General features: G+C 52.2%; 2 protein-coding genes across 3 annotated transcripts; both read left to right on the forward strand.

Annotated features, from left to right (window-relative positions):
* The first annotated feature begins 4,164 nt into the window (after nucleotides 1-4,164).
* VKORC1 (vitamin K epoxide reductase complex subunit 1) lies at nucleotides 4,165-6,256 on the forward strand. 2 transcript variants are annotated; one of them, XM_042921826.1, is made up of 3 exons: nucleotides 4,165-4,397; nucleotides 5,185-5,294; nucleotides 5,796-6,256. In XM_042921826.1, the coding sequence occupies exons 1-3, from the start codon at nucleotides 4,225-4,227 to the stop codon at nucleotides 6,002-6,004; spliced, it is 492 nt and encodes a 163-aa protein (XP_042777760.1). In that variant the 5' UTR covers nucleotides 4,165-4,224; the 3' UTR covers nucleotides 6,005-6,256. The 2 variants fall into 2 exon arrangements, with proteins under 2 accessions (XP_042777760.1, XP_042777762.1); XM_042921828.1 differs by lacking the exon at nucleotides 5,185-5,294 and having other exon boundaries at nucleotides 5,796-5,901.
* A 1,088-nt stretch (nucleotides 6,257-7,344) lies between these two features.
* PRSS53 (serine protease 53) lies at nucleotides 7,345-13,270 on the forward strand. The gene is made up of 11 exons (XM_042921074.1): nucleotides 7,345-8,213; nucleotides 9,140-9,160; nucleotides 9,266-9,428; nucleotides 9,755-10,020; nucleotides 10,151-10,305; nucleotides 10,463-10,682; nucleotides 11,658-11,808; nucleotides 11,895-12,139; nucleotides 12,222-12,367; nucleotides 12,616-12,832; nucleotides 13,120-13,270. The coding sequence occupies exons 1-11, from the start codon at nucleotides 8,156-8,158 to the stop codon at nucleotides 13,137-13,139; spliced, it is 1,662 nt and encodes a 553-aa protein (XP_042777008.1). The 5' UTR covers nucleotides 7,345-8,155; the 3' UTR covers nucleotides 13,140-13,270.
* Nucleotides 13,271-13,273: the final 3 nt, after the last annotated feature.

A 13,273-nucleotide genomic window follows, 5' to 3' on the forward strand; every position in this document is an offset into this window, starting at 1 on the left:
AGACAGGGGAGAAAATAATGTTGCCCCATGTAGCAGTTTGTATTTCTGAAAATGGCCCGCCCCACATGAACTTCTTAGAATACGACTTTGACACTTCTCAGATCAAGAGATGGAGTTCTGGGGTGCCTGGGTGACTCAGTCAGTTGAGCGTCCGACTCTTGATTCTGGTTCAGGTAGTGATCCCAGGGTTGTGGGATCAAGCCCCGTGTTGGGCTCTGTGCTGAGCGTGGAGCCTGCTTGGGATTCTCTCTCTCTCTCTCTCTCTCTCTCTCTCTCTCTCTCTCTGAGATAGATAGAGTCTCTCTCTCTCTCTCTCTCTCTTTTTTTTTTGAGAGAGAGAGAGAGAGAGAGAGAGTTCCATGTTCCTCTCTTTGGAACTGAGGAGGCTTCTGTATAGTGAAAGGGATACTATGTGACTTTAAATGCACCTGGGTGGCTCAGTCGGTTAAGCTTCCAACTTCAGCTCAGGTCATGATCTCGCGGTCCGTGAGTTCCAGCCCCATGTCAGGCTCTGTGCTGACAGCTCAGAGCCTGAGCCTACTTCACATTCTGTGTCTCCCTCTCTTTTCCCCTCCCCGACTCATGCTCTGTCTGTCTCTGAAAAATGGATAAACCTTAAAAAAGTTTTAAATAAAAGCTAAATCATAAAAAATGATGCAGCTTCCACTTGGCTCCCTGGAGCACTTGTACTAGAATCCTGAGCTCCCATGTAAGCAGTCTGACTGCCCTATATTAATCAACTATCACTGTGTAACAAATTATTACCACAACATAGCAGCTCAAAGTAACAAACATTTATTTTGTCACACAGTTTCTTTGGGGCAGGAACCGGGAAGCAGCTAAGCTGCATGGTTCTGGCTCATGGTCTCTCATGAAGTTGCAATCAATATGTTAGTTGAAAGTACAGCCATCTGAAGGCTTGACTGGTGCTGGAGAATCCAATTTCAGGGTGGCTGTCTCACATGCTTGGCAAGTTAATGCTGGTTGTTGGCAAAAGGCTTTAGTTCTTTACTAGGTGGACTGTTTCCTTGGGCTGCTTAAGTGTCCTCATAACATGCCAACTGGCTTCACCCAGAGCCAGTGATCTAAGAGGAAGCAAGGTGGAAGCTGCCATATCTTTATGACTTAGCTGTGAAAGTGACACACTATAATTTCTGTATTATCCTACAGGCTCAGGTCAACCCTGCCTAGCATGGGAAGAGACTATACAATGGTGTGAATACTAGAAAATGGAAATCATTCAGAGCAATTTTGAAAGCTGACTATTGTAGCCTGGGGGCTGCTATGCTGGGAGGAAGCCCAAACTAGTCCTTGTAGAGAGACTACATGGATCTTGAGACTACAGAGAGAGAGAGAGAGAGAGAGAGAGAGAGAGAGAGTCTGGGTGACTCAGTCAGTTAAGCATCTGACTTCAGCTCAGATCATGATCTCATGATTTGTGGGTTTGAGCCCCGCATTGGGCTCTGTGTGGACAGCTCAGAGCCTGGAGCCTGCCCTCCCCCACTCCCATTCTGTCTGTCTTTCTTTCTCTCTCTCAAAAATAAATAAACATCAAAAAAAATTTTAAAAAGAGAGAAAGAACTGTTAGGTTCTCCCTCAGCTACTTCAATCTCTCATTGTTCCAGCATTAACCATCACCTGACTGCAAATATGGGAGCCAGACTCCTCAGCCAAAATTCTCTTTCCAAATTCCTAACCTATAAAACATGTAAGAGGAAATAAAATGACTGTTATCATTTGAAGCCATTCTTTTTTGTGTGGTGATTTGTTGAACAGCAGTGTGTCCTCAATGATTCCCACCTTCTGGTACTCATACCACTCAGCAGTCTCTTCCCACACTGAACAGGGCCGACCTGACCCCACAGGATAATAGAAAGAGAGGCCTAAGTCCTAGCCCTCTGTGTTGGTTTCCTATCACCGCTGTAACAGATTACCACAAATTTAGTGGCTTAAAACAACATGAATTTCTTGTCTTATAGTCCTGCAGTTCAGAAGTCCAACATGGGTCTCACTGGGCTAAAATTAAGATGTCAGCAGTTCCTTTCTGGACACTCTAGGCAGCATCCATTTCTTTGCCTCTTCCTGCTTTGCCACTCATACTCCTTACTTCATGACCTCCTTCCTCCATCTTCAAAGCCAGCAACATTGCATCTCTCTGTGCCTTTCTGCCATAGTCCCACCTCCCTCTGACACCCTTCTTCACTTTTTTATGTTAAATGTTTATTTTCAAGGGAGGGGAGGGGCAGAGAGAGAAGGGGACACAGAATTTGAAGCAGGCTCCAGGCTCTTCACTGTCAGCACAGAGCCCGACATGGGGCTCGAACCCATGAACTGTGAGATCATGACCTGAGCCTCAGTCCGATGCTCAACAGACTGAGCCAGCCAGGTGCCCCTGCCCTTTTTCACTTTTATAAAAAAAGTTTATTTTGTTTGTAATCTCTACACTCAAGGTGGGGCTCAAACTCACAACCCTGAGATCAAGAGTCTCGTGCTTTTCTGACTGAGCCAGTCATATGCCCCCCACCCCAGCCCATTTTCACTTTAAGGACCTCTGTGATTATATTGGACCCATAGGATAATATTTTAAAACCAGATTAGGGGCGCCTGGAAGGCTCAGTCAGTTCAGCATCTGACTCTTGATTTCAGCTCAGGTCATGATCTCACGGTTCGTGAGATCGAACCCCACATTGGGCTCTAAGATGAAAGCATGGAGGCTGCTTGGAGTTCTCTCTGTCTCCTTCTCTTTGCCCCTCGTCTGCTCACTTTCTGTCTCTATCTCTCAAAATAAATAAACTTTTTAAAAAGTTTATTAAAACCAGCAGATTAATAACCCTAATTCCATCTGCAACCTTAATTCCTGTTTGCCATGGAATCTGACATATCCACCGGTCCCAGGAATTTGAACATGGGCATCTTTGGGAGCTGTTATTCTACCACCATGCTGCCTAGAAGAAGAAGAGTGCCTCTGAGAAGGAGCTGCCACAGAGAGAGGAGAGCCATCAGGAAAGTGAAATATCACAGAATCCAGAGAAAGTTCCTGGGAAGGAGTGCTCAACAGTGACTAATACTGTTGAGAGGTCAAGAATGATAAGAACTCAAAAATATCTATTGGAGGGGGACCTGGCTGGCTCAGTAGGAAGAGCATGTGACTCTTGATCTCGCAGTGCAAGTTCGAGCCCCCAACTTTGGGTGCAGAGATTACTAGAAAATATATCCATATATAGATATATACAGATATATCCATTGGATTTAACATCCTGGTGACATCAGCCATCAGTTGTCAAGGGAGTGTTTGGGAGCAGGAGCTAGTTTATGTTGTGCTGGGCTGCAAGGAAGAAGTGAGGAAGTACAGACTGGAAGTGTAAAATCTTCCCAAAAACTTGATTGTGAAGGGAGATTTGTCACTGTTTCTAAAATGGGGAAAGAGAACCGAGTTTCAATGCAGATGAAAAGGAAGAAGAGGTATAGGAGAAATGGGTCATCAATAGATGCCATTATTGCTATGGAAAGAGCACAGCTAGCCTAACGAACAAAGGCTTGTGAAAGAGGGACTGTTGGGTTGATCCAGACTCAGGTTTTCCCACAATAAAACAGAGGTTAGGATAATGTCAAGGGTGTGGCGGTGGTGATGGCGCTGGGAATTTGAAGAAGAGAGAGACTGGTCGGCAGGAGGGGCTGATGAGGCAGGAGGGAATGGTTGAGCAAGCACTGAGGATTGGAGATTATAATGCTAATAGTATCTGAAATAATAATTTCAGGGAAAATGCTGGTTCTTGATCGGACCGCAGTATTCGCTGGATTCCCTGATCCGCTGGTCTCTAGGTCCCGGATGTTCCAGTGCTTCGAACAGAGTCTGGCATAGCCTAAGCGCTATACTGTTAGCCACATTAATATAATTTTTTTTTTTTTAAACTCGGAGACTCCATTTCCCTTGAGGCGCTGCGGCCGCTCGGACTACTACTCCCATCATGCCTGACAGGCCTTGTGCTCTGTAATTACCCCTAATCCCTAATCTAGTTTTTCAGTCCCAGCATTCCTCCCTGTTTTCCTACTTTGCCAGCACGCCCATCAAGTACTAGGAACAACCAGTGGATCAGGGAGTGCGAGACCAGGCAGGCCAATCGCCCAGTCAGAGGGGCGGGAGAGGGCGTGGCCACATCCTGCCCCGCCCCTGCTCCGTGGCTTGTTCCCTCCGGGCTGGCGCCTCGGGAGGTACCGTAAATCATGGGCGCTACCTGGAAGAACCCTGGATGGGTGCGGCTCGCGCTCTGCCTCGCGGGGTTAGTGCTCTCGCTCTACGCACTGCACGTGAAGGCGGCGCGCGCCCGGGACCAGGATTACCGCGCGCTCTGCGACGTGGGCACCGCCATCAGCTGTTCGCGCGTCTTTTCCTCCAGGTGCGAGCGGGAGTGGGAGGCTTGGGGGACTGGGCTGCTTGTCCTAGTGGCCACGTTGCCAAAAGATTCTGGAGCCTGGGATCGGGATCCCTGGGAGCGGACGCATGGGAGCGGGGCTGCTCGAGGGGGCGTTGCCTGGCGAAACTTTGTGTCTGAGTTAGGAGTGTGGGGCCTGGGGCCTGGGGCTGGGGCTACAGATAGTGCCGGGCGCTGGGGTTATTATAGGGAGTAGCACGTAGATCCTAATGCCAAGGAATAACGGTAACCGGGCAGGAGGAGGAATGGGATAGTGTATAGGGACTGATAATGGTCTTGAGGTCTTGGGGATGGCCGTAACAGGATAAGGTGGTTAGGTCTGGCTACGTTTGAGGGCCTGGCTATGCTCGAGGAGGGGAGTGTGTAGCCAGGGAGCTGGAGATTTAGAGGTCCAGGGCAGTAAGATTCTGCAGTGGATTCCCAGTCTCCGGTAACACTATAAAGCCAAGTCAACCCTTCTACCTACCTTGTCATCTTAAGAACTACTGAAGGTCTAGGATGAAAAGAGGGGTGTATGGTGGAGCCATGGCCATGCCTGACCTGGCCTGGGGATAGGATAGGATAGGGGCAGTGACATGGAATCCTGAGCTAGCCTGGAGGCCTTTGAACCTTGGACTCAGGAGGGCATTGGGCGGGGGGGGGGGGGGGGGGGGGGGGGGGAGGGAAAGTACAGCCTGGGTGGCTTTTTGGAAATCACCCCTCCAGGACGCACTGTGTTGGCACTCCTAACCTGAGCCCTCCCCTCCACCAGGTGGGGCCGGGGGTTTGGACTGGTGGAACATGTGCTTGGCCCGGACAGCATCCTCAATCAATCCAATAGCATATTCGGTTGCATCTTCTACACATTACAGCTGTTGTTAGGTGAGTGGCCCCGCCCATTCCCTGCAGGCCCCACCTCCTTTTCCTAACCAGCCCCTTCCCCCTTGGCCAGTCCATTCCCATTCCTTATAATCATGGTGACCCAGACACTTGACAGCAAGCTACTCATCACTGAACACCCTGTGGGCAGGAACTAACAAGTGTTTCACTTGGTTTACTTACTATCAGAGCCAAAAGCGCCCTTAAAGACTTCCTAGGACCCCAGTTTTATGGAAAAGACTCAGAAGTTACTCTCTGGGAGGAATCCAAGGGCTGCTTCTCTTTCATTTCATGTAGAGCTCAGCAGGAAAATTCACTATTTGAGTTCCATGGATCAATGAACAGATAGGAGAACCAAGGCCTTGGTGAGGATCATCAGAGCCTCTCGGTTTGGAGATTCTTCCCCAGCAGCCCCTGATATCTGGGTGGTACCATGAAGTCAAGGCAGTATTCTAGAGGTGGCCAGTCCCTGAAGCCCATGCCTGAGCCTTGTCTGCCTTGCAGGTTGCCTCCGGGCCCGCTGGGCATCTATCCTGCTGGTGCTGAGTTCCCTGGTGTCTCTTGCCGGTTCTGTCTACCTGGCCTGGATCCTATTCTTCGTACTCTATGATTTGTGCATCGTTTGCATCACCACCTATGCCATCAATGTGGGCCTGGTGGTACTCAGCTTCCGGAAGGTCCAGGAACCCCAGGGCAAGGTCAAGGGGCACTGAGCCTTCACCCAAGCCAGGCTGACCTCATGCTCTGCTTTGGCATGTGAGCCTTGCCCAAGGGGGCCCTGTCTGTGTCCTTATAAAAGTCTGCAACCTGACCCCACCATACTCCCACACAGGACAATGGACCAAATGTGCCACACTCTTTCCTCAACCCTAGTGCCTCTGTCTCTCTCCCCAAGGACTGGTTTCCAAAGCTCCTGCCATTGCCCAAGGAGGGAAGGTTCTGAGCAATAAAATTTCTTAAATAAATTAGCTAAGTCTGAGCCATCTGTCTACGAGGAACCCTAGTGTTGAGCCTCCCCCAGTCTTGCCTCCTCTGGAGTGGAAAGATGAGTCAGAGGGAGAGTGGAGGGCCTGCCTGAGAAGGGTGGTTAGTCCCTTCTCCAGCGTGTGGAGTCAGCAAGACCTGGGGCGCCATCGGCCCCTACCCCCAGGAAGCAAGCTGGTGGCTTATCCTTGCTGCCCAACGAGAGCCAAACTTTCTTTCCTGGGAAAGCCAAGCACACACTTGCAAGGGCAAAGTTCTGTCCATGCTTGCTGGGAAGTTCTTCTTGGTCTGACCTTAACCTCACCAGCTGCCTTATCTACCACCCCCAAGCCAGTCCTGGCAGCCCTGGAGGACCAGGGACATGTTTCGAATATTTTTTATTTTTCATGATATATACTAAGCATTTACATGCCAAGCACTGCTTAAGAATATGACATGTGTTAACTCATAATCTTTATATATCCAGCTGTATGAGGTAGGTACTCTTATCCCTATCTTGATGAGGAAACTGAGGTAGAGAGAGTAAGTAGTTTGCCTAAGATTACACAGCTAGTGCTGGGGAGGGGGTTAGGGAGCCCTCAGGATTTGACTCCACCAGGGCCATCTGGCTCCAGTGTCTATGCTCTTTTTTTTTTTAATTAAAAAGAAAAAAAATTTTTAATGTGTATTTAATTTTTGAAGGAGAAGGAGACAGAGAATGAGCTGGGGAGGGGCAGAGAGAGAGGGAGGCACAGAATCTGAAGCAGGCTCCAGGCTCTGAGCTGTCAGCACAGAGCCCAACGTGGGGCTCAAAATCACAAACTGAGATCATGACCTGAGTCGAAGTTGGACGCTTAACCAACTGATCCACCCAGGCACCCCTCTTTTTTTTTTTTTTTAATGTTTTTAAATGTTTTATGTATTTTTGAGAGAGAGAGAGAGAGACAGAGAGACAGAGAGACAGAGTGCAAGTGCGGTGGGGGGTGATGAGCAGATTTCTCATCACCACAGAGGCAGACACAGAATCCGAAGCTGGCTCCAAGCTCTGATCTGTCAGTACAGAGCCCAGCATGGGGCTTGAACCCACAAACTGTGAGATCATGACCTGAGCCAAAGTCGGATGCCTAACTGAGCCACCCAGGCGCCCCACCAGTGTCTATGCTCTTAACACAGCTGCCTCTGTGTCGGGGTCAGGTTTCCTGAACAGTTGGGGCTGGCCTGAGTTAGAAGTCAGAAAGAGAAAAAGAATGCACACTAAGTGTTCTTCCCTCCTGATTGAGTCTTCCACCACCTGTAAGAAACGTAGGCACCACTGTAACCCTGTTTCCTGGGAAGGCAGCAGAGAGGTGTTGAGATTTTCCAGTCTCATTGCCAGGAAGTAGCAGAGAGCCCCAGCCCTCAATACTCAGCCCTGCACACACTGCCACTGAAGCAAGATGGGAGAAGGTATGTGAAACCCACCTGCACGTGGGCCTGGGGGAGAGGTGGGGAAGCTAAAATAGAGGGACTGGGAGGGTCTGCCCACAGTGCCCTTCCCAGTTCCCAGAGGACAACTTCCATGCTGGGAGCAAGTTTGCTCTATGTTGGACTCTAAGGTTTTTACATTCAACAATTCTGAGTTTTTCAGACAAGGCACATAGGGGCTAATTGTCCAAGGTCACTCACATAGTACATGGGGAAACTGGGATTTGAACCGAGGCAGTCTGGCCATGGCTGAGGCGCAGAGAGGGGTGGTGAATGGCCCGGGGTAACACAGTCACAACCCCAGAGCTAGGAGCTGCTGGCTCCCTTCTGGCACTTGACTCCTAGCCAACTGGGGGGCGGAGCAGAGGTGGAGCTAGGGAGACCCAGGTGGCCTCTCTGAAAACCAGAGTACAGGCGGCAGAGTGGCCTGGAGCAGCATGAAGCAGAGCTGGGGACCAGAGCTGCTCATCCTGGGAGCAGTGGTTCTCATAGAGGGTGAGCCACCCATGTTTGGGTAGGGGAGTGGTATGGTAGGTGTTCAGGGGCCACCCTCTGCCCCAGCAGCCTTGCAGCCTGGTGTGTATGTGAGGGGGCATGCCTAGGGGAGCGATGGTCTGCCTGTGGCGATGTAACCATGTCTGGCTGTGTATCAGAGGAGGTGTATGTGGCCGCCTTTGTCAAAGTGGGTGTGATTTTCTTGGGCTAGATTACAATCTATGTCTGCAGTCATTATGCCTGTGTGTGTACCCTGTGCCCGTCTGCCTATCTACTTCCAGAATGACCTTAGGCAAGTTCTGGGGGCCCTTTGGCCTCAGTCTCCCCGTCTCTACATATGTCCCATCTTTCCTGGCCCAGATGTTTCTGTGCCTGTGATGGGGAAGAGGCAGGGTAGGGGATCCTTTGGTAAAGTCTCTGGTGGTTTGTGGAAAGGTGGGGGAGTCTGAGTTGTCAGAACAAGGGTGGGGACTCTCAATCTCTTGGAGCCCTCCCCCACTCAGACATGACGTCGGCCTCTAATCCTTCCTCTTAGGCATTCACGACTGAGGGCACAATTAAGCTAATGCTCTCCACATATACAGGCCGCCTCCCTGACTCAGTGGCGGGGGCTGGAGTTAGGGGATCTGAAGCCTGGAGGAAGTTTGGACTAGTCCCAAGATGAACCCTGGCCCTGCTTCTCAGACTCAGGAGTGCTGAGCACAGCTGAGGGAGGAGAATTAATTACTGAGTGTACGCTCTGAATAGGTTCCAATAAAAGCTGTTTCTTGGCCTCATATATTTTCATTCTGGGAGGGGCTGGTAAGGTAGCCACACAGTCATAGGCAAGGACCCAGGGCCCATCCCCCCAAACCTATCCCTTCCACCAAGGCTGGGCCATGCAGGTAAGGCTCCCCTAAGTCTCATCTGTGTCTCTCTCTTCCCAGGTCTTCAAGCAGCTCAGCACGGTAAGCTTTGGGGATATGCGGCCAGGGCTTCCTTAGGTCTGGCTTGGGCCTGTGATGAGGGAAGGACAGGGACCTTCTGTCATTCTGATCCACCCCTCTCCACAGTATGTGGGCAGCGTGGCCCTGGCCCCCCTGAGCCTCAGGAGGGCATCACAGCACCTGGTGAGTGGCCCTGGCAAGCCAGTGTGAGGAGGCGGGGGGTCCACATCTGCAGCGGATCCCTGGTGGCAGATACCTGGGTCCTCACTGCTGCCCACTGCTTTGAAAAGTGAGTCATGGCTGGGGTCAGAGTTTCCGACTTTTGGGGGTGGGGTGGGTGATATGTCCTCCAAACTCTGTAAAACTGACTCCTGCCCCTAGAATCACAATGTATCATTTACTGAAAGTGTGCCATGTGCCAGGTACACATTATCAAGTTAAGTTAAGCCTTGGTAGAAGATTTACAAATGAGGAAGCTGAGGTTGGGAGAGGGAAGGACCTTGCTTAAAGCTCTGGGCTGATTTTTGTCCATCTTTCACCTACCTGGTGGTGTCCTGGTTGGTGTCACTGTCCCCCTTTGCATTCAATGCCTTGGCCTTATCCCTCCCCTTCCAGGGCAGCAGTGACAGAACTGAACTCCTGGTCAGTTGTCCTGGGTTCTCTGCAACGTGAGGGGCTGAGCCCAGGGGCCGAGGAGGTGGGGGTGACCGCCCTGCAGCTGCCGAGGGCCTATAACCACTACAGCCAAGGCTCAGACCTGGCCCTGCTCCGGCTCGCCCACCCCATGGCCCGCACACCCCTCTGCTTGCCTCAGTCTACCCATCGCTTTCCTTTTGGGACCTCCTGCTGGGCTACTGGCTGGGATCAGGACACCAATGATGGTAAGTGCTGTCCCAGAATGAATCCCAGAGAGGCACTGTGCTTGCCCAAGCTCACGCAGCCTCAGCTGCCAACCATCCCTGTGCTCAGATTTGTACCCCCCCCCCCCCCCAACTCCCTTTCTTTTGCCAGCTCCCAGGACTCTACGGAATCTGCGCCTGCGTCTAATCAGCCGCCCCACGTGTAACTGTCTCTACAACCGGCTGCACCAGCGGCTGCTGGCCAGCCCAGCTAGGCCTGGGATGCTGTGTGGGGGCGCCCAGCCTGGGGTGCAGGGGCCCTGTCAGGTCTGATGGGGAAGATGAGAAGGGAGCAGAAGGGGAGGAGGCCTAGCCCCGAGCTGGGTGCTTGATCCACAGGGAGGGTGGACCTGCTGCTGTTAGAGGGTGTCTGTCCATGGCTGGGGCTGAAGTGTCTATACTTGACTCCTTTTCCCGGCTCCAGGGAGATTCTGGGGGCCCCGTGCTGTGCCGTGAGCCTGATGGACATTGGGTTCAGGCTGGGATCATCAGCTTTGCATCAAGCTGTGCCCAAGAAGACACTCCTGTGCTGCTGACCAACATGGCTGCTCATAGCTCCTGGCTGCAGGCTCGAGCTCAGGGGGCAGCCTTCCTGTCCCAGAACGCAGAGACCCCAGAGATCAGTGACGAGGACAGCTGTGTAGGTAAGAGCAGGGGATGTTAGGAGTGGGACGTGTTCTGGGCAGCAGACAGAAGCACAGTGAAGCAAGTTTCAGCTCAGAACAGAGAATTGGTACAAGGCAGTCACACATTGCTGGGGGCTAACTAGGGGGGCATTTAAGGCCCCTTTCAGCCTCTAAGATGGGAACCATTCCATTTAAGGGCTGAAGGGGCAAAGATACTTCAGAACTTTGTGCATTTAAAAAAATTTTTTTAATGTTTATTTTTGAGTGAGACACGAGAGTGTGAGTGGGAGAGAGTCAGAGAGAGAGGGAGACACAGAATCCGAAACAGGCTCCAGGCTCCAAGCTATCAACACAGAGCCTGATGCGGGGCTTGAACTCACGAACGGTGAGATCATACCTGAGCTGAAGTCAGATGCTTAACCGACCGTACCACCCCGGCACCCCTAGAACTTTGTGTATTTAGAGTTTAGGTATGAAGAGGGATCTCTGAGATCTGATTGAAGGTTGTGGGGGTAAGCTGCAAGTTTCCAAGCAGGGACCCAGTGAGAATGGACAGGGCAGGCTCCCGCTCAGGATTCTGGCATTAAGTAACTAACATGTAAATGGCATGCAAAACTATTCCTGGAACGAAGTTGTATCTTGATGGTTAAGAGAAGTACTAGTGAGCCAGGAATTCTGGGGCCAGTCCAAGCCCGGAGGGGCACAGACAGAGAATGATGAGCAGGGCCACTCCCATGAGGCTAGACCATCAGGGTTTAAAAGCTTAGGCCCTCCCTGGTTTTTGAGACTTAAGTTGGCTACCTGCCTGTGGTTACTGAGCTAGAAAGTCACTTAACCTTTCTGGAACTTTGGTTACTTTGGTAATGAGGGTAACAAAATCCAACTTAAGAGGATTTTGTGAGGATTTGATAGTACGTGGGAAGCGCTTAGCACAGGCCAGGCATGCGGTGAGCACTTAGCAAGAAGGCAGATGATGTAATCTGTCTGTTCCAGCCTGTGGATCCTTGAGGAGAGGAGGTCCCCAGGCAGGAGCCCCCTCCCCATGGCCCTGGGATGCCAGGCTGAAGCACCAGGGGAAGCTGGCCTGTGGTGGAGCCCTGGTGTCAGAGGAGGTAGTGCTGACTGCTGCCCACTGCTTCATTGGGTGAGCCATGTCTCTCTTGCCTTCATGCCCACGCCTTCGCTGGCAGGCCTGCCACTCGATGCTGTCAATGATGCCTCTCTGCACAGGCGCCAGACCCCAGAGGAATGGAGCATAGGGCTGGGGACCGGACCAGAGGAACGGGGCCTGAAGCAGCTCATCCTACATGGGGCTTATACCCACCCAGAGGGGGGCTACGATGTGGCACTCCTGCTGCTGGCCCAACCTGTGACACTGGGCCCCAGCCTTCGGCCCCTCTGCCTGCCATATGCCGACCACCACCTGCCTGATGGGGAACGTGGCTGGGTCCTGGGGCTGCCCCACCAAGAAGCAGGTATGTAGGACAGGCCCATCAGCAGCTGTCCATCCATCCTAGAGGCTGTCGGGGCAGCTGGGTCTTTTCCCTTGCCCTATAGGTGCCAGCTCCCCTCAGACAGTGCCTGTGACCCTCTTGGGACCCAGGGCCTGCAGCCGGCTGCATACAACTCTTGGGAGCGACAGTATCCCCATTCTGCCAGGAATGGTGTGTACCAGTGTTGTGGGTGAGCCGCCCCACTGTGAGGTGAGCCCCCCCACTGTGAGGTGAGCCCCAGTCCTCCAAACCTTACTCCACAGACCCCTGGCATCTTTATTCTGTAACTCACAGACCTGCCAGGCTTGGCCTCCAGACCCGCCTCTCACTTGAAATTGGGCCTTTCTGCCAACTGGCTCCCAAAGAGCCAGAGCCTCATCCCGGCCCCAAGCCCCTTCTGCCCCCACAGCTGCCTAGGGAAAAGAGGAAGTCACCCAGTGTCACCTGACTCCTGCCAGGGCCTGTCTGGGGCACCACTGGTGCACGAGGTGAGGGGCACATGGTTCCTGGCTGGGCTACACAGCTTTGGAGATGCCTGCCAAGGCCCTGCAAGGCCTGCAGTCTTCGCGGCACTTCCCGCCTATGAGAACTGGGTCAGCAGTTTGGACTGGCAGGTCTATTTTGCTGAGGAGCCAGAACCCGAGGCAGAGACTGGAAGCTGCTTGGCTAACATGAGTACGTGGCCCTGGGGCCTCCCTGCTAACACTTCCCTCTCCAGACCCATTCTCTCTCAATCCAGGGAAAGATCTGTTCTGACCCAACCTCTTGCTGCCCTGGGTGGGGTAGCGGACATAATTCTGGTTCCTCATCATTGTGACTTGGAGCAGGCCTCAACTTCTTCAAACCTCAGTTTTCTCATCTGTCATAGGGGTTAAAGTAGCACCTTCTTCCTCTTCCTTCCAGGGAGGGAAGAAAAGTTTTGAGGATGAGGCCAACCCCACCCTCCTTCCTCTTCCTGACAGGCAAACCAGCTGGCTGTTGACAGGCGGCTCTGGGATGCTGCAGACGCAGTGAGACAATTCCTGCATCACTGCCCCTGTACCTCTCCCATTCCCCCCACCCACGCATGATTCCAGGCACTGGGGCAGGCCCAGCAGCCCTGTGGGCTCTGGGAAG

Source organism: Panthera leo, chromosome E3 (genome assembly GCF_018350215.1).
Source record: "Panthera leo isolate Ple1 chromosome E3, P.leo_Ple1_pat1.1, whole genome shotgun sequence".
Classification (NCBI taxonomy): domain Eukaryota; kingdom Metazoa; phylum Chordata; class Mammalia; order Carnivora; family Felidae; genus Panthera; species Panthera leo.

Coding starts and splice junctions, on each gene's coding strand:
- VKORC1 (XM_042921826.1), top strand. CDS start 4,225: ATGGGCGCTACCTGGAAGAACCCTGGATGGGTGCGGCTCGCGCTCTGC. Junction 4,398..5,184: donor TCGCGCGTCTTTTCCTCCAG/GTGCGAGCGGGA, acceptor CCCCTCCACCAG/GTGGGGCCGGGGGTTTGGAC. Junction 5,295..5,795: donor CACATTACAGCTGTTGTTAG/GTGAGTGGCCCC, acceptor TCTGCCTTGCAG/GTTGCCTCCGGGCCCGCTGG.
- PRSS53 (XM_042921074.1), top strand. CDS start 8,156: ATGAAGCAGAGCTGGGGACCAGAGCTGCTCATCCTGGGAGCAGTGGTT. Junction 10,683..11,657: donor TGACGAGGACAGCTGTGTAG/GTAAGAGCAGGG, acceptor TGTCTGTTCCAG/CCTGTGGATCCTTGAGGAGA. Junction 11,809..11,894: donor GCTGCCCACTGCTTCATTGG/GTGAGCCATGTC, acceptor CTCTCTGCACAG/GCGCCAGACCCCAGAGGAAT.